This window comes from Harpia harpyja, chromosome Z, assembly GCF_026419915.1.
Source record: "Harpia harpyja isolate bHarHar1 chromosome Z, bHarHar1 primary haplotype, whole genome shotgun sequence".
NCBI lineage: Eukaryota > Metazoa > Chordata > Aves > Accipitriformes > Accipitridae > Harpia > Harpia harpyja.
This window is the reverse complement of record NC_068969.1, coordinates 71266407-71286119: the sequence shown is the minus strand read 5'-3', so window position 1 is coordinate 71286119 and position 19713 is coordinate 71266407. Positions and strand designations below refer to the sequence as shown.

General features: G+C 41.2%; 1 protein-coding gene across 3 annotated transcripts in view; it reads left to right on the top strand.

The window, feature by feature from the left end:
* The window catches only part of DAPK1 (death associated protein kinase 1), a 92811-nt gene that overhangs the window by 58000 nt on the left and 15098 nt on the right, over positions 1 to 19713 (top strand). For 2 of the 3 annotated variants that reach the window (XM_052778286.1, XM_052778285.1), the window contains 9 exons: positions 563 to 655; positions 2222 to 2341; positions 3491 to 3589; positions 4394 to 4492; positions 5664 to 5762; positions 10289 to 10486; positions 11524 to 11721; positions 15083 to 15181; positions 18559 to 18636. In XM_052778286.1, coding sequence (XP_052634246.1) covers positions 563 to 655; positions 2222 to 2341; positions 3491 to 3589; positions 4394 to 4492; positions 5664 to 5762; positions 10289 to 10486; positions 11524 to 11721; positions 15083 to 15181; positions 18559 to 18636 — 1083 coding nt within the window. Of the gene's footprint in view, positions 1 to 562; positions 656 to 2221; positions 2342 to 3490; positions 3590 to 4393; positions 4493 to 5663; positions 5763 to 10288; positions 10487 to 11523; positions 11722 to 15082; positions 15182 to 15586; positions 16060 to 18558; positions 18637 to 19713 lie in introns of those variants that run through there. The other variant, XM_052778287.1, reaches the window with a different exon arrangement.

Below are 19713 nucleotides of genomic sequence, written 5' to 3'. Positions count from 1 at the left end.
AACAGGATGATTTTGCTAAGATATGGACCAAAGGCACAAAATATTTTTTTTTGCCACAGTTTAGTGTCTGTGATAGGTGAACTTCTGTCGTATTTATAAAATTTAAGTACTAGTTTGCTGCCTTAGAGTGAAATGGTGGGTCTAGGAATATCATAAACTGTTCTGTAATATGACGTTTAAAGGAGTGCTGTCAGCTAATTTGCACTCGGTTTAGGTTTTCTGTGTATACATACTTTAAAATATGTACACATATTTTAGAGGATGTAACACAAATCGGTTTTGCTTTGTATTTGAACAGCTTGGTGAAATAGTAGCAATCCAAAAAAATCCTGTAGCTTTTCTTAGTGCATATGAATAGCCTATTTGGATTAAAAATGTCAAAAGAAATTGAAGGTTCCAGTACAGTATAAAAAGGAGATGGGGGGTGTTGAAGTCAAACTCCAGTTTGTTTTGTTAATACAACAGTATTCCTTTAAAATCTCTGCAATAGCATGTTATCACAAGTGTTTTGTTTTGATTTTTTTTTTTTACATATAGCTTTTTTCTTCTTATTTTTAAAAAGCAATCAGTGCGCTTAATATCCTTGTGCCAAAGATTATCAAGATCTTTCTTGTCCAGAAGTAACATGAGTGTCGCTAGGAGTGATGATACTCTGGTAAGTGTGTACTTACATGTTTAGAATGCTTTATTACATCTGAAATTATTCTAACAGAAGCATTGGGCTATTGAAAATGTGCATAATTAATTAATCTCATATGTAGGAAGAAATAGATTTTAAGGCTACAGAGGTCAGTTATCCATAGTCTGATCGGCTGCATGACACAAACGTTGAAATTTAATTTATTGATTACCATGGTGAGGCTGATAGCTAGTGCCAGAAATTCATCTATCTTGGTTTTGAAGTTTAATTCAGGGGGGTTTTTTTGTACCGTAGCAATTGCAATGTGAAAAAGTTGCATCTGAGTTTTTCATGGCACTGTGTAGAGTAAAATAATACTGCATTTTTTTTAACAGAATATTCAAAAACATTGAGACCCTCTTAGATCCAGTGAATGCTAGACAGTGGTATCACAACAAGCAGTTATTTAAGGAGGAAATTTTAAAGTTGGCCAGTATTCAGTTTGTGGTATTATATACATGTACTGGAGCTAAGTAGTCAGGAGCAATTGCTGTATGCTTTGTAATTACAAATGCTTGTAAATCCAAAAGCATTCTTACTTAGCTTACTCTCCAGGTTTTAATACATGCTTCACAAATTCCCTGTTATCAGCAAAGTATGTATGTTAATATGTTTAGAGCTGGGTAACCTCATCTTTTCTGTGCATTAATAGGATCAAACGTCAAAAATTCTGCAAAGGCCTTTTTATCCATATTACTTTCCCTGTGTCCCTCCTGTGCAACTCCGCACTCTTGTTTCCGCTTTTCTTCCTCTTATCTTTCTGCTTCCATGCTCCTTGTTCTCTCGGTCTTGCCCTCCTTTCCCTGCCTCCCCCACCTCAGCTGTCAGTATGCCTTTTAACACTGGATCAGCATTTCACACCTGTGTTGTAGCAGAAAGGATTGTAGCCTTATGTTAGTGTTCTAAAATATCTGAAACCTCAAGAGAGAGGAGGCAAGAATGATCCAAATATTGGGCTCAGTGAATTTCAGTTCTTGTGACATTTTAGTGCATGGGAAAAAAATAAAGTTACACCTGCAGAGGTATGTAGGCTTATTACTTATGTTTTAGATTTTTAACTGGTCCATGTGAATAGATGAAAGCTTGGTCCAAAGTACCTCTCCTGTGTCATATTCCTGGATGGTGCAAAACGTGATACTCCAGTTTGTATTTGTGTACCTCTTGGGGTTTTTAATGTTCTCCTGTATGCATGGAATTAGTTTCATTGCATGCAAGTATTGCATCTATTGAAAGTCCTAGGAGGAAAAGGAAAATACACCTAATAAAAGAAACCTGTTCGGAATCTCAATGAGTAATGGGTTCATGTGTGAAGAAGAGGGAAGCATATTGTACTAGAAAAAGTGTGGGCGTTTTTGGTGTGGGTTTTCAAATAACATGCATGCATGTTAGCCATATGCTTCACGAAGGATTACAACTTGCAGCTGAAGCACTCTAAAAGACTTTGAAAATATTACTTTTTAATTTTTTTAGATGTCTTGGCAGCTGTTGAGGTAGGGATTTTTTCCTTGAAGCTAACAATTTTTCTTCTTACTTAATTACAAGGATGAGGAAGATTCTTTTGTGATGAAAGCTATTATTCATGCCATCAATGATGACAATGTTCCTGGATTACAGCACCTTCTGGGATCTCTGACAAATTACGATGTCAATCAACCCAACAAGGTAGTGTGGGTCTGTGTTGCGGTGCGTGGGGGACTAGCTATCACCCTGTTGAATAGAGCAATGTGGTTGTAAAATAGAAATGTAACACCTGAAATGAAAAGGAAAAGACAAGTGGATGGGAAATAATTCTGCCTTTCTTTAGGAGAAATTTTAATGTGTTCTGTGTTCAGTCTTCCCAAACTACCTGAAAATGGAGCCCAAAATGTTTTTTTTTGCCTAGGTCTTTGAGAAAGTTTTAATCAAATCTATTGTCAAGATCTGTGGTATATGAGATATCAGCCTTTGCTTTTGTTTGCAGTTGTTGTTTCTTGTGGCAGATGAGGATGGCAGAATATGTAGGAATAACCAGGCTGCCAAAACTGACTTTGCAAAGCACTGTTAGAAACAACAGTCTTATACTGCAGAGACTGGTTATGTGAACATAATGTTAGGTGGTGTCCTTCATTTTCAGAAATGAAATTACTTGCTGACTACAGTATTTCAGTGTGCTGCTGCTGTACTAACGGGAGTATTGGAACTGAGACAAAGAGACCAAAGTTCTGTTGCTGGCTCTGCTGTTTAGCCTTGGATCTCTGCTCTAATTTTCACTTTTTTTGAATGCTTATACTGACCTTCATTCTAAAGTACTTTGAGAAATATGCATGAAGAGCACTATAAAGTAAAGCGTCAGTTACTTTACTGTGATGGGGCCTTGAACATTTCAAGAAGTCACTGTATTTTTTGTTTTAATGGCGCAGTCCCATTTAACTTTCCCATACGTTGCTGGTGGCTTATGTCTTTGAGGTGGTGTGGCAAATACCTTAGGTAATCTAGTTTCAAATGTAGATATTAAAGAATTTGCAAAGGGGAACATCCTTGCCAGACTGGGCTAATGAGAGCTTAACACTAATATTCCTAATTTGAAAAACATGCCTTTAATGTGTGGTGTATCATTTAGTAAATGTGAATTCATCCCAAAAAAATAGAAGATTGCTGTGCAATAAATTTCTTTGGACAAAGGGACAATTATTTTCTATACAGTATTCCCTGAAGACTTAATTTGAAACTGGAAATCCAGAGATACCGTTCAATGCCTGCCTTCTATTCCACTCTCTTTTCTTAATCCTTCAAAAATTAAATATATCGTTCTTGCTTGTATTTCGTTGTTAGCATGGAACACCTCCACTACTGATTGCTGCTGGCTGTGGAAACATTCAGATGCTGCAGTTGCTTTTAAAGCGTGGATCCTGTATTGATGTTCAAGATAAGGTCAGGGTTCTGCTTTGTCATCGTTCTGTTTAAGTTTTTCAGTCCAGTTGGCAGAGGACAAGCAGTTCAGACCAAGTTGTATTGGAAAGGAGAAAATCTGGGCTGTAGAGTCTGTTTCTGTCTTCCACAGCAAAAAGATAAAAGCAAATCTTTAATAATGTCATTTGTTACTAGTGCATATCCTCTGATTTTGATCACTTTATTAGCTGAAGTAAATTGAATTATACTAATCTTAAAATGTAGTTCATGCTTACAGAATTGCCTCAATTAGTTCAAATTAGTGATAGCCCTAAAACACAGTGGTGAACTTTATTTAATATGGCATGATAAATGCACATTTTAGCGATGGGGAATATCACAACTAAAACTTGTATGCGATGGAGGGTATGCTTTGCAACAAGGTTTTTTCAAAATGTGTTGTAACAATCTGGGGTTCATTTAAAGCAAACTTGAAGCACTGTCTGCTTCTTTATCTAATGGATGGTAAAGTAAGCAGCAGAAAGGTTTTTATCTCATGACTGTTCTTTCCAAAAATCTCCCTTAGAAGGGGGAAGAGGATTATCCTTGGAAACAGTGAGTGATCCTGTTAATCATCCTTGCATAGAGGGGTTTTTGTTGTCGTTGGTATGTGGGGTTGTTGAACCAATTCTAAGTTGTTTTATTTTAAAGTAAATGTGTTCATATAAGCTTGAATAGCTGTTCAATGTATCTGTGTACAACTAAGTGCATGTATACCTCAGGTGAAAATCTAGAATTAGGATTTTAAATTTATCGATAACATCTGTAATCAAATATTTTTGACAGGCTGGATCTAATGCAATCTATTGGGCTTCTCGACATGGTCATGTAGAAACACTGAAATTTCTCAATGATAATAAATGTCCTTTGGATGTGAAGGATAAGGTAAGAAAAAAATTCTTCTCCTTTTTCATGCAGACAACCTTTTTTTTGTAACTTTATCCTAGCAGAGAGAGAGGTCTTTCAATTGGAAAGATTTTCAGCTGTGCCATAATTCCAAGAATGTGACTGGCTTTTTTAGTGTGGATTTATAAGCTGACATATAGGGCTGTGATAACACAGTTTTAAAGTAGCTGGATGTACTGATTATTTTCCTGACAAATGTTAACGAAGCGTGCATATTAAATGTGGTGAGTACATGGTGGGTAGGTGGGGAAGTACAAACCTAAATTAATTTTTGCTTGAAGACTAGATTTCTCATTGGAACTTGGGGTAAAATCGTGATTCTGTTTTTCATTCCTCTTGATTTAAAATCACTTTTGTCTGACAAGTAAATTTGACTGTTACTAAGTTGAGCATAATGAAGTCTAACAGTTTATAGCTGATGAGCACTTAACCTTGTCTCCAGCAGTTTTACTTGAGCACATTTGCCCTAGAAAGTAGTTGCTGTTAAAATCTTACACCGTAGTGTTGTTTTCATACTAGCCAAAGCTCCAGTAGAGAGGCAATTATACTTGTGAAACACAGTTTGCTTTGTTGAGGGGACTAGTGCAAGACAAGGCACATTAGCAAAATTAGTGTTCAACTCCTGATGGGGCTACTAGGAAAGAGGTTACTCTCTTAATAAAAATACCATTTCTTTTCCATATGACTTCAACAAAAGGTTGCAAATAATTACATGTAATGACCAAAATACACCAGGATATACCAAGGTGTTAGGCCAGTTCCTTACATTTGTGTATACAGGGTGAAGGGGAAGCGTATGGAAATAGTATGATTAGAAATAGGATGTCTGTTTCAACACCAGTTGCGCGTGCAGCTGCCTCCCCATATTGCTCAGAAAACCTATTGTGGCTGTGACCCGGAACAAATTAAGTAGGAAAATAAGTTCTGAAAAAGGAAGGCCTTTGAAGAAATAACCTGTCAGGTGGTGCTGTATCTGTCACGTACAACTACAATTTGTAAGCGGGAAATCTCTTCTGACCACAGCTGTGCCACTGAGTTACAGGGAGGGAGGAGTACCCCATACAGCATACAGGCATTCAGGCTGTACGTGGAGGTGTATATCTAGGAGTGACATATGAAATTACACTGGCATGTTCTTCTGTAATTGCAGTCTGGGGAGACCGCTCTCCATGTTGCAGCTCGGTACGGGCATGTGGATGTGGTTCAGTTTCTCTGTCGCATTGGATCCAATCCAAACTTTCAAGACAAGGTGAGTCATGGACACTGTCTGTTTTTCTTCAACAAATAAGGCTTTAGTACCAGTGGTCAAAACTCTTAGTCTTGCCTTGCAGCCTCTGGCATGTTAGAATTTGAAAAAAATAACAAAATTATGGAGGTTTCAATACCTCTTAATGAAGACTGCAAAAAACAGTGTGCATGAACCAACTACTGTTAAAAAACACAGGTTTTCTCGAAAATGAAAGCATAAAGCTGGAGAAACTCAACATCACAAAGGTATGGGTGGTAGTGTGCGCTCTGTGAGTTCAGCTAAAGCTTTTTATTAGTTTTTGCCTTCAGCTTGGTTTTCAGCCATCATGGGACTTCTCTGAAGTGTCAAGCACTCATTTTTGAAAATGAGAGAAGGGCTCAGGAGGGCTTCATTGGAGCTCTGAACTCTTGTGAGAAAACAGGAAAGGAAAGGCTTAATAGAAAAAAAACATCCATTTGACCCAAATTTAACTGGGGGGGGAGGGGAGTTCCGTAAGCCTCCCCAGGCTGCATCCTCTAGGACTACCTTTTATTGTTTAAGCAGCAGCAGGCCAAGGAACCACAGGACAAGCTGTTCAACTGTTTCTTCAGATTTTTACAGAAACCTTGAATACAGCCCAAGCCCTATACTATTATCAGCATTGATTGTCTCCTCATTGATACTTGCCAGGTACAGAAAGGATATCCTGTCTCTTAGAATTTGATAGAATGACTTTTTTGGTGGGTTTTAATCCTCCCTGCTTTTCAGTGGGCTACTTTCAATAGCGTGTTTTTGTAAAACATTTGAGTTTCTTAATGATGTTCCACATAACTGTTATGTAGTACAAAGAGACTGAAGGTGAATATTTTGAAGCTTCCTGGGTTCAAGCAAAAAGCAAATTAGAACTTCAGTTACAACTGAACTCAAAATGCCTACAGTTTCAAATGCTTGTTGTGATGCGTGTTTAAAGGACGCAGGTTTCTAAGGACCCAAGTCACTGCCTACACTCCTAAATCATTAGGATGTGCCTTTTGAACATGGTAAGCAGAGTGATCTGCCTCAAACTGCAAGTCTAGGGGAACCATCCCACTCCTACCAGTTTGATGCCAGTGTCAGCAATAGATACCCAGAACCTGGAGAGGGATCACAGGTCAGCAGGAGAGCACCTGGAGAGCAGCACAAAGGAATTCCAGCCACTCCAGCCAGTAAGTCAGCTTCATCAGGGGCCCAACTTAAATGCCTCTATGCAAACGCACATAGCATGGCGAATAAACAAGAGGAGTTAGAGGCATGCACACGTATGCAGGGCTATGATCTTATTGGCATCATGGAGACGTGGTGGGATGGCTGCTATGACTGGAGTGTTGGAATGGAAGGATACAGACTTTTTAGGAAAGACAGGCAGGGGAGGCGAGGAGGGGGTCTTTGTCAATGACCAGCTGGAGTGCATGGAGCTCTGCCTGGGGATGGACGAGGAGGCAACTGAGAGCTTATGGGTCAGGATTAAAGGGAGGGCAGGGTCAGGTGACATTGTAGTGGGGGTCTGCTACCGGCCACCTCACCAGGAAGACCGAGCAGATGAGGCCCTCTATAGACAGATAGGAGCAGCCTCACGTTCACAAGTCCTGGTCCTCATGGGGGGCTTCAACCACCCCAATGTCTGTTGGAGGGACAACACAGCAGGGCATAAGGAATCCAGGAGGTTCCTGAAATGTGTTGATGATAACTTCCTTCTCCAAGTGGTGGAGGAGCCAACAAGGAGAGGTGCTATGCTGGACCTTGTTCTCACTAAGAAGGGGCTGGTGGGGAATATGAAGCTCAAGGGCAGCCTTGGCTGCAGTAACCATGAAATGGTGGAGTTCAAGATCCTTAGGACAGCGAGGAGGGTGCACAGGAAGCTCACTACCCTGGACTTCAGGAGAGCAGAGTTTGGCTTCTTCAGAGATCTGCTTGGTAGAGTACTATGGGATACAGCCCTAGAGGGAAAAAAGGCCCAGGAAAGGGTTAATATTCAAGGATCACCCCCTCCAAGTTCAGGAGCAATGCATCCCAACAAAGAGGAAGTCAGCCAAAAATGCCCGGAGGCCTGCATGGGTGAACAAGGAGCTCTTGGACAAACTCAAACACAAAAAGGAAGCCTACAGATGGTGGAAGCAAGGAGAGGTAGCCTGGGAGGAATACAGGGAAATTGTCCAAGCAGCCAGGGATCGGGTTAGGAAAGCTAAAGCCCTGATAGAATTAAATCTGGCCAGGGACATCAAGGGCAACAAGAAAAGTTTCTATAGGTACAGCAGTGACAAAAGGAAGACGAGGGAAAATGTGGGCCCTCTCAGGAAGGAAATGGGAGACCTGGTTACCTGGGACATGGAGAAGGCTGAGGTACTTGACTTTTTTGCCTCAGTCTTCACCAGCAAGTGCTCCAGCCACACCGCCCAAGTTACAAAAGGCAAAGGCAGGGACTGGGAGAATGAAGAACTGCCCACTGTAGGAGAAGATGAGGCTTGAGACCATCTAAGGAACCTGAAGGTATTTAAGTCCATGGGACCTGACGAGATGCATCTGCGAGTCCTGACGGAACTGGTGGATGAAGTGGCTAAGCCACTGTCCATCATATTTGAGTAGTTGTGGCAGTCTGGGGAAGTTCCCACTAACTGGAAAAGGGGAAACATAACCCCTGTTTTTAAAAAGGGAAAAAAGGAAGACCTGGGGAACTACAGGCCAGCCAGTCTCACCTCTGTGCCCAGCAAGATCATGGAGCAGATCTTCCTGGAAACTGTGCTAAGGCACATGGAAACTAAAGAGGTGATTGGTGACAGCCAACATGGCTTCACTAAGGGCAAATTGTGCCTGGCAAATCTGGTGGCCTTCTACAACGAAGTTACAGTGTTGGTGGACAAGGGAAGAGCAACTGACATCATCTACTTGGACTTGGACAAAGCATTTGCCACTGTCCCGCATGACATCCTTGTCTCTAGATTGGCGAGACATGGATTTGACAGATGGACCACTCAGTGGATAAGGAATTGGCTGGATGGTCATATGCAGAGAGTTGTGGTCAATGGCTCCATGTCCAAGTGGAGACCAGTGACAAGTGGCGTTCCTCAGGGGTCAGTATTGGGACCAGCTCTGCTTAGCATCTTTGTCGGTGACATGGACGGTGGGATTGAGTGCACCCTCAGCAACTTTGTCAACGACACCAAGTTGCATGGTGCGGACAACACCAAGCTGTGTGGTGCAGTCAACACGCTGGAGGGAAGGGAAGCCATCCAGAGGGACCTTGACAGGCTTGAGCGGTGGGCCCATGTCAGCCTCATGAAGTTCAACAAGGCCAAGTGCAAGGTCCTGCACATGGTTTGGGGCAATCCCAAGCACAAATACAGTCTGGGCAATGAGTGGATTGAGAGCATCCCTGCAGAGAAGGACTTGGGGGTATTAGTGGGTGAAAAACTGAATATGAGCCAGAAATGTACTCACAGCCCAGAAAGCCAGTTGCATCCTGGGCTGCATCAAAAGAAGCGTGGCCAGCAGGTCGAGGGAGGTGATTCTCTCCATCTACTCTGCTCTCGTGAGACCCCACCTGGAGTCCTGTGTTCAGCTCAGGGCCCCCCTGTGTAAGAAGGACTTGGACCTGTTGGAGCGGGTCCAGAGGAGGGCCACAAAGATGATCAGGGGGCTGGAGCACCTTCCCTATGAGGACAGGCTGAGAGAGTTGGGGTTGTTCAGCCTGAAGAGAAGGTTCCGGGGACACCTTATAGCAGCCTTCCAGTACCTAAAGGGGGGCCCTACAGGAAAGATGGGGAGGGACTCTTTAACAGGGATTGTAGTGATAGGATGAGGGGTAATGGTTTTAAACTGAAAGAGGGTAGATTTAGATTAGATGTAAGGAAGAAGTTCTTCACTATGAGGGTGGTGAGGCACTGGAACAGGTTGCCCAGAGAAGTTGTGGATGCCCCCACCCTGGAAGTGTTCAAGGCCAGGTTGGATGGGGCTTTGAGCACCCTGGTCTAGTGGAAGGTGTCCCTGCCCATTGCAGGGAGTTTGGAACTAGATGATCTTTAAGGTCCCTTCCAACCCAAACCTTTCTGTGGTTCTATGATTTTCATCTCCTTGGTGAGCCATCTGTTTTAAACACTGGATTGTCCCTCAGCACACAGGATGTAGAAGTTGCTTACCAATGAGGATCAGTTTTCAAGTGAGAGAACCAAGATAGTTAGCTGCAGAAGCACGGAAACATCTAAACTAAGATTGCTGACATGCAAGGTGTTGTCAATAGATAGTTTTATGGTGAGAAATACGTACTCTCAGAATCCAGGTAATGATGACAGTTTAGTGTGTTACCATAATCACTTTGTATGTCAGCAGGAGTTATTCTTCCTTTGAGAACGTCAGCATTAGAAATTACAACATCTTTTTACAGGGCTTACTTAGTAGACTGTCTTTTTTCTTTCATGTCACCTTCCTGTCTTTCTAAATTAAGCTGGGGTTTTGTTCCTCCTGGCATTTGGTTCAGCTCTGTTGGGTTTTTTTTTTATTTCCCATGTTGACAGGAAGAAGAAACCCCACTGCATTGTGCTGCTTGGCATGGCTACTACTCTGTTGCCAAAGCACTCTGTGAAGCAGGTTGCAACGTGAACATTAAAAACAAAGAAGGGGAGACGCCACTCCTGACAGCATCTGCTAGGGGTTACCATGATATTGTGGAATGCCTGGCAGAACACAGGGCTGACCTTCGTGCAACAGACAAGGTTAGTTTGAGTTGCTTTTGGTCAGGAATTACGTCCAGAGATCACAGGTGTCAGAGCCATGTCTCTGAATTGCTTCATTTGAACGCTGCAAGCCAGCATTGTTTCAATGATGTGGGTTTTCTGAGCAGTTCATGCAGAGACTATTGATGACAGCAATAGTCTTTAAAGTTGCCCACTGATTATTTTTCCACAATTGAGTTTTTGCTGATTCATTATCACCTTATCAGTTACTACCTTATGAGTAACACTCTGTGAAAAATGGCAGGAACATTGGGTTCTGTAGTTGGTAACAAACTATTAACTTAAGAGAAAAAAGATGGGTTTACTGTTTGCCTTTGATTCCTATGGGTTGGCTAAATCACACCTATTTCCAATAAGCTAAATTCTGACTACTTAAAAATATAACTGTATTGATTCAGAATTGGGTTTTGTCTTTCATGGTGTAATCCCAACAAACAAATTTGGCATTTCATTGCTTGCAGCTTTGGTATGCTTGTTCTTTTAGCTACCTTTATTGCTGATAGTTACTAAATAGTTATTAAAGCCAGTTCAGAAAAATGCTTTTGCTTCTAAAAGAATTAAATTGTTTTTACCGGTCACGTTGTCTCTTGAAGTTGTTCCGCAGGGCAAGAAAGCTCTGTCTCTGAAGTTACTGATCACTAAGCAGTTTGAATGACATTTGCATCACTAACTTCTGTCAGTAAACACATGGGTGGTTTACAGTATCCAGCTGGTTGTTACAGTTGGTCACTCTTCCACCTCCTAGGGAAGTCGTCAGTAGAGAATGTGTATTTGCATTTCATCCATTCCACTGCAAAGCTCAGTAGCTTAATAGAAATTTGCTTTCATCCCATAGCTGATTTGTTCAGACAGATACTGTGCATCTCCCTGCCTCCACCCTTAAAACAAAAATTAAAACCACTCTGATTCTTGAGGCAAGGAGATACACCCAGTTAAGTGAAATGATTGTGACTCTGCAAAATGTTTTGGGTTTTAGCATTATTAAATCTTGCTTACGAGCTGTCTTGTGATTTCAGGATGGTCATATAGCCCTACACCTTGCTGTCAGAAGATGTCAAATAGAAGTAGTTAAAAGTCTTATCAGTCAAGGATGTCCTGTAGATTTGCAAGACAGACATGGCAACACTCCCTTGCATGTGGCCTGCAAAGATGGGAATGTTCCTATTGTGATGGCACTCTGTGAAGCAAGTTGTAATTTGGATGTCACTAATAAGGTATGGAATACAGATACTGAGCTACTTTGTTTAATAGCTCGCCTATTGCATTAGATGACCTTTTCCAGTTCTTTGATATGAAAAATGTTTTTATTTTTTTATCTCTTAAAGTGGCCAAAAGCAAAGCATTAAATGACCCACCTTGCAAATTCACCTGTTTGTTTCAGTTGAATAGACGATTAAAGATCCATGAAGAGCCCAAGTGAATTATTCCAGTGTATTTTGCCACTCAACTCTAATGTGGAAATATGTGCCAACCTTCTTCCCTAGCTGTATAGCTTTGTTTTGTGCAGATTACATCTAGGCACTGAAGAACAGATGAAATGCATTGCTGCTGGCCTTGATTTGATGTGATTTAGTAACAGTAATGTATATACAGAGTTGGAGACTGGTACGTTTTTATGAAAAATCTGCCTCGAAGTCCTGCAAATTAAATTAAAAGATCTGCACTGTCATCTAACAAGGGATTTAACTCAACTGCAGATTATATTCCTGGTTATAAAAATAAGTGTCATATTGGCTGGTTTATGTTCTGCATTGAGTTGATTTATTAAAATAAATCCTAAGAAAACATTTATCTCAGAATAGAATAGCTTTATTTTAACTATTAAACAAATTGTCACTGGCAGGGTACAGGAAATCTCGGAATTAAAATGTTAAATGTAAAATTATTTTCAAGAGTTGAAGTCAGCAGTCTGTGTAAGGTGCTTTCTTACTGCTCATTGTTTCACAAACATGTGACAATTGCAGAAACACTTGGTAAATGTTACAACCCTAAAAATGTTGATTCCAGTGCATATCACTGGATGACTGCCAGCTAAAAATGTGAACTGTCCATAATTGTTGTAAGCACTTTCTAAAAAGAACGTTTAATAGCCTGTCCCTAAACTTTGAGGTACTAGTGCCTTGTTTGCTTCTTCTGTTGTGCTAGTGCTGTAGTGTATGGGATAACTGAATGTGATGCTTTACAGGTTTAACATTCTGGCTTTCCTCCTAGAGATCTTTAAAAGAAAGCAAGCTGTTTCAGGAAACTTTACTTTGGTTAGTTTGAATAGGTTACAGTCAGCCATTGGATTCTGCTGACAGGTTATGGGGCTTAGGGTTTGATATTTAGCTCTGAATAAACCCCTATTTAAATGTTATATATGCTACAAAGTTTAACAGTTACTCATAGGAATCTTTATGTTGCTATCTGCAATTTGTTTGATTCAGGTATTCTAGCTTCCTTTTTTTTCTGGAAAAGTACATACTCTGGCAATAACATTTTCTAGTTAACACTTCCGTTTATTACCAAAGCACTGACCTTCTCTGTATTAGCCAGCTGAAGAAAGTTGTGGGGCTTTTGGCTTGAGGGTTGTCTAGTGCAATCACTTTTGGTTTTAATAGTTAAAATCATGAGCTGCCAAGTGAAAAAAATTAAAATAATGACCTCCCCAGTCCTGACTCTGAGCTTAAACCTGATTGACTAGGCAATTAAATCCAGATCCACAGCTGAGAACACATTTTGGGGAAGGTGAGTTAATGCAGCGCAAGGCTGGATTAGCACCTCTTTGCCTAATGGAGAATGCTGAGCTGGGATCAGTGGCCTGGCTGCAAGCATGCTGTGGAAAAAAAGTCGGTCTTCAAGTGTTCAGTGGGGGTGGGATCATGGTTACAGAAGCCGTGGTTATAGTTTGTGTCCTGTTATTCTTTTAGAAGTCATGTACACTAGAGTGATTTTTAGAGCGCTCTTTATTTGAAAGGGTGAGTTTGGATCTTCTCAAATAGAGAGGCTTTATTTCTACTGGTCCTCTTCAGCAGCGAGCCCTGTAATGGGAGTGCATTAACATAACGACCATTTATCCTTGGTCCTCACATGTGGCATTGTCCAACATGTACGTAATACCAGTTGAAGGCACAGTTTGTTTCTTCCACAGACTGTGTGCAGTAGAACATCATACACATTTATTTAGAATCATAGATTCACAGAATCATTTAGATTGGAAAAGACCCTTTAAGATCATCAAGTCCCACCATAAACCTAACACTGCCAAGTCCACCACTAAACCATGTCCCTAAGCACCACATCTACATGTCTTTTAAATACCTCCAGGGAGGGTGACTTAACCACTTCCCTGGGCAGCCTGTTCCAATGCTTGACAACCCTTTCAGTGAAGAAATTTTCCCTAATATCCAATCTAAACCTCCCCTGGCACAACTGGAAGCCATCTTCTCTCATCCTACCACTTGTTACCTGGGGAAAGAGACCAACACCCACCTCGCTACAACCTCCTTTCAGGTAGTTGTAGAGAGCGATAAGGTCTCCCCTCAGCCTCCTTTTCTCCAGACTAGACAGCTGCTCCTCATAAGACTGGTTCTCTAGACCCTTCACCAGCTTTGTTGCCCTTCTCTGGACACGCTCCAGCTCCTCAATGTCTTGTAGTGAGGGGCCCAAAACTGAACACAGTATTTGAGGTGCGGCCTCACAAGTGCTGAGTACAGGGGGACAATCACTTCCCTAGTCCTGCTTGCCACACTATTTCTGATACAGGCCAGGATGCTATTTGAGTTGAGTTGTAGGGTTTTGAGGAGCCTTTTCAGTTTCTGGTTGTCAGGAAGTTAGCTTTGCTTTCAAATACTCTCTCGTGAAGTAATTTTATGTGTTTGTTTCTGAATGTAGGCTTGAAACAGGGAGAACAACATTGAAAGCATGAAAATATGTGAAGTAATAGTAAGAGGAGTTACAAGCAGAGTATATGGTAGTGATATTTCTAACAGTACCTCTGAACATGAAAGACCAGAAGTGGGTGTCATGAGGACCTGTTGTCAGTGGAGAGATTGATGGGGAAAAGCAAAAACTGGGGAAGCAATACTTACAGCACTTTCCCTCTGTCACTGAAAGCACAAATTCCTTCAGACTGACTTCTTGCATTGATCCCTTTTATTCCTTTGGGTGGAAGAGGAAGACTGCAGATATGTAATCTTCAGTAATACTTGGATTGAAATAGAATCCAGAGCTTTGAAGGTTAAGGATGTAGTGTTGCTTAACTGGTTTATATCTAATTAAGCAAAATGCAATTAAATTTACTGGAAATTAGAAAGACATTCTCAAATATAGCAAAAAAACTCTAAAGGATTCCTCCACAGTTGTGGGGGATTTAGCTATAAAATTGTTTCCCATTTTTTAAGTATTCAGTCTAGCCTTTGTTTTTAATTGAGCTTTAAGGAGTTGTGTTTAAGCTGTAATCAAAAGTACATTTTCTTACAGTTTTTGCAAGACCTTTGCTGTGTTTCAGTGTGTACAGTATGTTTGATTATTAGTCATAGAATTTGGAGTGAAGTTCTTTGACTAACATAATGACACTTTTTTCCCCCATGTTAGTATGGAAGAACACCTTTACATCTGGCAGCAAACAATGGCATTCTTGATGTTGTCCGGTTCCTATGTCTTACTGGTGCCAACGTAGAAGCTTTAACCTCTGTAAGTATTGAGAGATACTATTACGCTTCTTGCTTCTTTCACGTATGATAGTAGGAAACGAATTCATCTCTTAGAGAGGGGTGGAAAAAAGGACAATGGTCTAATGTAATGACATACTGAAATTTTTTCCAAAAAAAAGTTAGGCTGTTGTATGTCCACAGCTTGAAAAGCATTCTCTGTTGTCCACTTGTTCCCTTCTTACAACGGAACTTAAAACTGATTAAGGTACAGTACAGCTACCACTTCATCTACACCTAAGAATTTCTTCACGTAAGAATTACTTGTAGCATTGTGTTTTCTGTAAGCACAGTGGGCCACTGTCATTACAATGTATGTCATTTCATATCACATACCGTTACCATACAAATGTATTATGTATATCTTAAATATTTTTCTTGCTTTCAGGGAATTAAAAGGTTTTATTTTCATGGTGCAAGATGTGCGGGTGCATGAATGAGTGAACTAGCATGCAAGTATCCTTGTAAAACGAATCATTTATCTCATTTATCTCATTTATGCTTTTCCACCTGTTACCTCAGTCAATAAATTAAGCTTCCAGATCTGAGTCTAAATTTTCAACAGAGATGTGAACTGAACTGCTAGCATCTGTCAATGTAAACATTTCAAAATGCTTTTTGGGGATAAATTTGACCTAGAGTTCTTCCTGCTGTACTTGGTGCTTGTTGCCAATGCTGTGGGGTGTCCTTCACCTGCTCCACAGGCCTTTCTGGTTACTGTGTGGTCTGATGACCATGAACTTAAAAAATAAAGCTCGTCAGGCAGTGCCCTTGCTAAGGCATTGCTCCATAAGGGAAGGTGAGCTAGGAGCCAAGAGTAAACAGCAAGGCAAGCAGGGACAGTGTCCTCACCAACAAGGGCCCAGTCCCACAGTACCCAAGCAGAGCAGGTCCAGTGATGGCAACCAGCTTCAGCCAAGGGTCCGGGTCACCAGACAAGTCCCTAACAATGAAGTAGGTCTGAGTTAAGTCAAGGTCAGGAATTGGGCTCGGTGACCATGGTCAGCCAAGGGTCTAGTGATCACCAGGCAAGTCCATAGTGAAGAGGTAGGTTCAAGGTCAAACCCAGAAGTTAGGGACTGGGTCAGTGGGATACATGGCCACATGCAGGCATATAGCTGTAGTGTTGCTCAGGTGAGGACCAAGGGCTAAAGCCTCAGCTTAAGAGTAGCGGCTAAGCAAAAGGTAGTGCGAAAGCCCCTGATGGGCCTTCTTTTCAGGTCTTCTTCCTTCACAGTCTGAACCAAGATCAGACAGCTGTATCGGACAGCTGGTCTTGAGCTCAGGAACCTGTTAGGAAGTGGCAGTGGAGCTCTGGGTTACAACGGTGCCATCCCATTGTTATAAGTAGGCTTGCTCTTTGCACACATCTGCTTAGACTTTTAGCAATTTGAACCATTCCTGTTGCCATTTTTCCAGTTTTGGGAGCCGGCACCTCTATCCCATTATAACCATGCCCACTGATCAGGCTCTGGCTGAGCCACTGCCATTCACACTCTTTGGCAAATACTCACCAGATGGTTATTTCCTTTGTGTTTGTGCCTGAATAGCTGTGACTGAGCTAAACAAATGATATATCAGAGTACAGCTGTTTAGCCAAAGCCAGGCTTGAAGCCAAAACAAACCCCCACAGAGCAATGAAACACCAGCAAGCAAGGGTGTCAAGTTACCCAAGCCATGCCAGGGCAATTGTGGTGTCCCCGTTGAGAGGTGTGGGACCTCCTCTGATTCAAAGGGACAGTGCCCGTGCAGGGATCTGTCGCTGCATACGTGCTTGGTGCTGGAGTTGGCCAGGCCATCTCCCAAGCTTGTGTTGCAACAGGAGCGTACTGCGCTCTGGAAGAGCGCAGGGCCAGGCTGTAGCAGTCCTGCTTTGGACTTAAGAGGAGGCCAAAGATTTGAGGATCTGGGTAGAGTTCACACTTAAGGTTGGTGAAGCCTGCATCCTGTTACCACAGGGCTTCTCAGGAAGGGGATCGAGGTTTCCCCTTTCTTTGAAGGTTTTGGATTCCCCTGGATGTGCCTAAGACTGGAAACTTGGGAAGCACTAGAAGTATTGAAGCAGTTCTGATGGCAGGCTAGCTGCCCAGCCGCTAGTCTGCTCTTCCTCTCATGCAGCAAGCGCTCGAGATTAGCTGGGATTTGGAGGGTAGGGTCAGCACAGAGAGATTCTTCCTGTTTGATATATCTTCTCTAAGGAAAATTAATTTTAAAAAATACATTCAGGTGTTTCTTTACTAAAGTTGCAATTATATGTCAACTATGGAAGGAATTTAAGCGTAAAGTATTGGTCCAAATTTAGTCAGTTCACACCATCAACTACAATTTTGGCTGTTTCTTGGTAATGTTCTGTTCCTGTTCTGTCTGAATTATCTGACATTCTGGAGTACATAATAACTTTTATGGAAACCTGAAAATGGCTTCTGTAGGTGGACAGTCAAGTGTCAAAGATATTTATTTCATATGTAGGGATAATAATTACAGTAACCTCAGGACTACTTAAGACAATGCAGGTTTCACATGAAAAACTAGTAAAATCAAAGATAGAAACCCAAGAAAGACATCTTAGTTTTCCAGTACTACCTCTTAATAATTGAAAGCTCTTATCTGAGAGAGTGAAAGAAGCAAAGTGCTCATAAATTAGTTGCCTGTTACCAAAATTTAAAACAATACAATAGCATTAATGTAGTTTTAAGAGTGAAAGCAGTGAGCAGTTTTCTTTCAGCCTATTTAATATTAAACACCTGACCTGTGAAGCATGGGTGATTAATTGGCAAGACCAGAATGCTGAAGGCAGCTTTGCTTCTCCTTTTAAATTTGCTGATGCAATTTAAACCACATCCCTTACACTGTTCTTGCTTTGTGGAAGCCTCCAGTGACTGATATGCCACTGTCATTCCTTATCCATTAGTAAAGAAAATTTACCTGCTATTCATGTGAGTGAATATGCTGATGTGTCCCCTCTTGGTGAACTGTTTAAACTTTTAGATCTGTTCAGTATGTAATATCTAGAAATCACTATCATCCTCCCATTGGTGAGAAGAGGAATTCAGATGGGGAGTATTGGTATTGCTCTCATGCTCTGAATTCAAAGTATCTTGTTACAGTGGCATCCAGATGCCAATTTGTAGAAGAAATGCCATTGTTCTGCACTGTACCATATTTTTTTTGACAATTTAAAAAAACAGGGATTCTGGTGGGGGTAATCATTACTGGTTGTTGGCTTTTTTTTACTTCTCTGTATTTCATTTGCATCTGACAGCAATTCTGTTAACTGCCTTGAGCAGCTGAGCTGTGTTGTGATTTTTTGTATTGTGGGCAAAAGGAAGGAACTGCTGCTAACAATTTGTGTTTTAACAGGATGGGAAAACAGCAGAAGATCTTGCCAGAGCAGAGCAGCATGAACATGTAGCCAGTCTGCTTGCAAGACTTAAAAAGGTTGGGAATGCATTAATTTTAACTGAGGTTTTCATGTTTTTAAGATACCAGGAAAAGTTTGACCATGGCAAATCATACGATAAGGTATTCGTCAAAGCCATTCTAAAAGCTGCTGCAAAAATCCTTACTGGAATGCTGTCTTTTGACAGCCCTCAGTTAAAGCTATTATGTACGTATTAACAAAAATGGCTAAGCTAGTCTGCACCACTGATCTTACACTGTCTCTGATAGGGCCTAGCAAAGCATCTAAGGTGTTTAGAAGAAACTGGAAAATAAACTATTAAGAATTTGCACATCTCACAAGAGGACTTAATTCCCCACCATCACCATTTTAGTTAGATTAGGGTTATGAAGTATGAGGGGCCTGTGCCCCTTCTGGAAACTCTAATACCGTATGGAATAGTTGCATAAGTTCTCAATGTTTACTTTTAATTCTGCAATTTCAGTATCTCCAAATCGCAACTAGAACGGAAAGCTGATCTGGGCTTGTAAGGCAGTAAGTCTGACACATCTGATACGCATTGATTATTGTGAATAGGCAGCATCACTCATGCTGTGAAGGTTCAGGGACCACTTGCCTGGAGATCACAGGCAAGAACCAGACCAATTAAAACAATCCTGTTTTAATTATGCTGATGGTTCTGTGGAACACTGAAATAAATGACCATTTCAGAGTAGCAGTAGAGGATGGTGTGTACCAGGCATTGCCAAGGTGGAAGTAGAATCATGTCCTGTAGTCCTGCCAGTAAGTCTGTACTTACTAGGATTGTAAAATATATCAGTGAAGATGTCAGGAAGTGCCAAAGTTCAGGCTTCCTTTGCAATGATAGCTTTCGTAAAAGTTTGTTTTAACAGGATCGATTTTGCATAGTTCTATCCCTGCACCAAACCCTTGTCTGTGTCTGCATGCAGGTGGATAGATTTGTGTTTTAGTTATGATGTAAATAGGGAACTAATAAAAGTTGACTTAGAACAAAAGGGAGAAAGTCAGATAAATCTCTTCTGAAAGAGATGTTAGTAGCTGTAACTCTCTTCTTGTTAGCAGAGTATTCTTAATTAGTAAAGGCCTGCCTATAT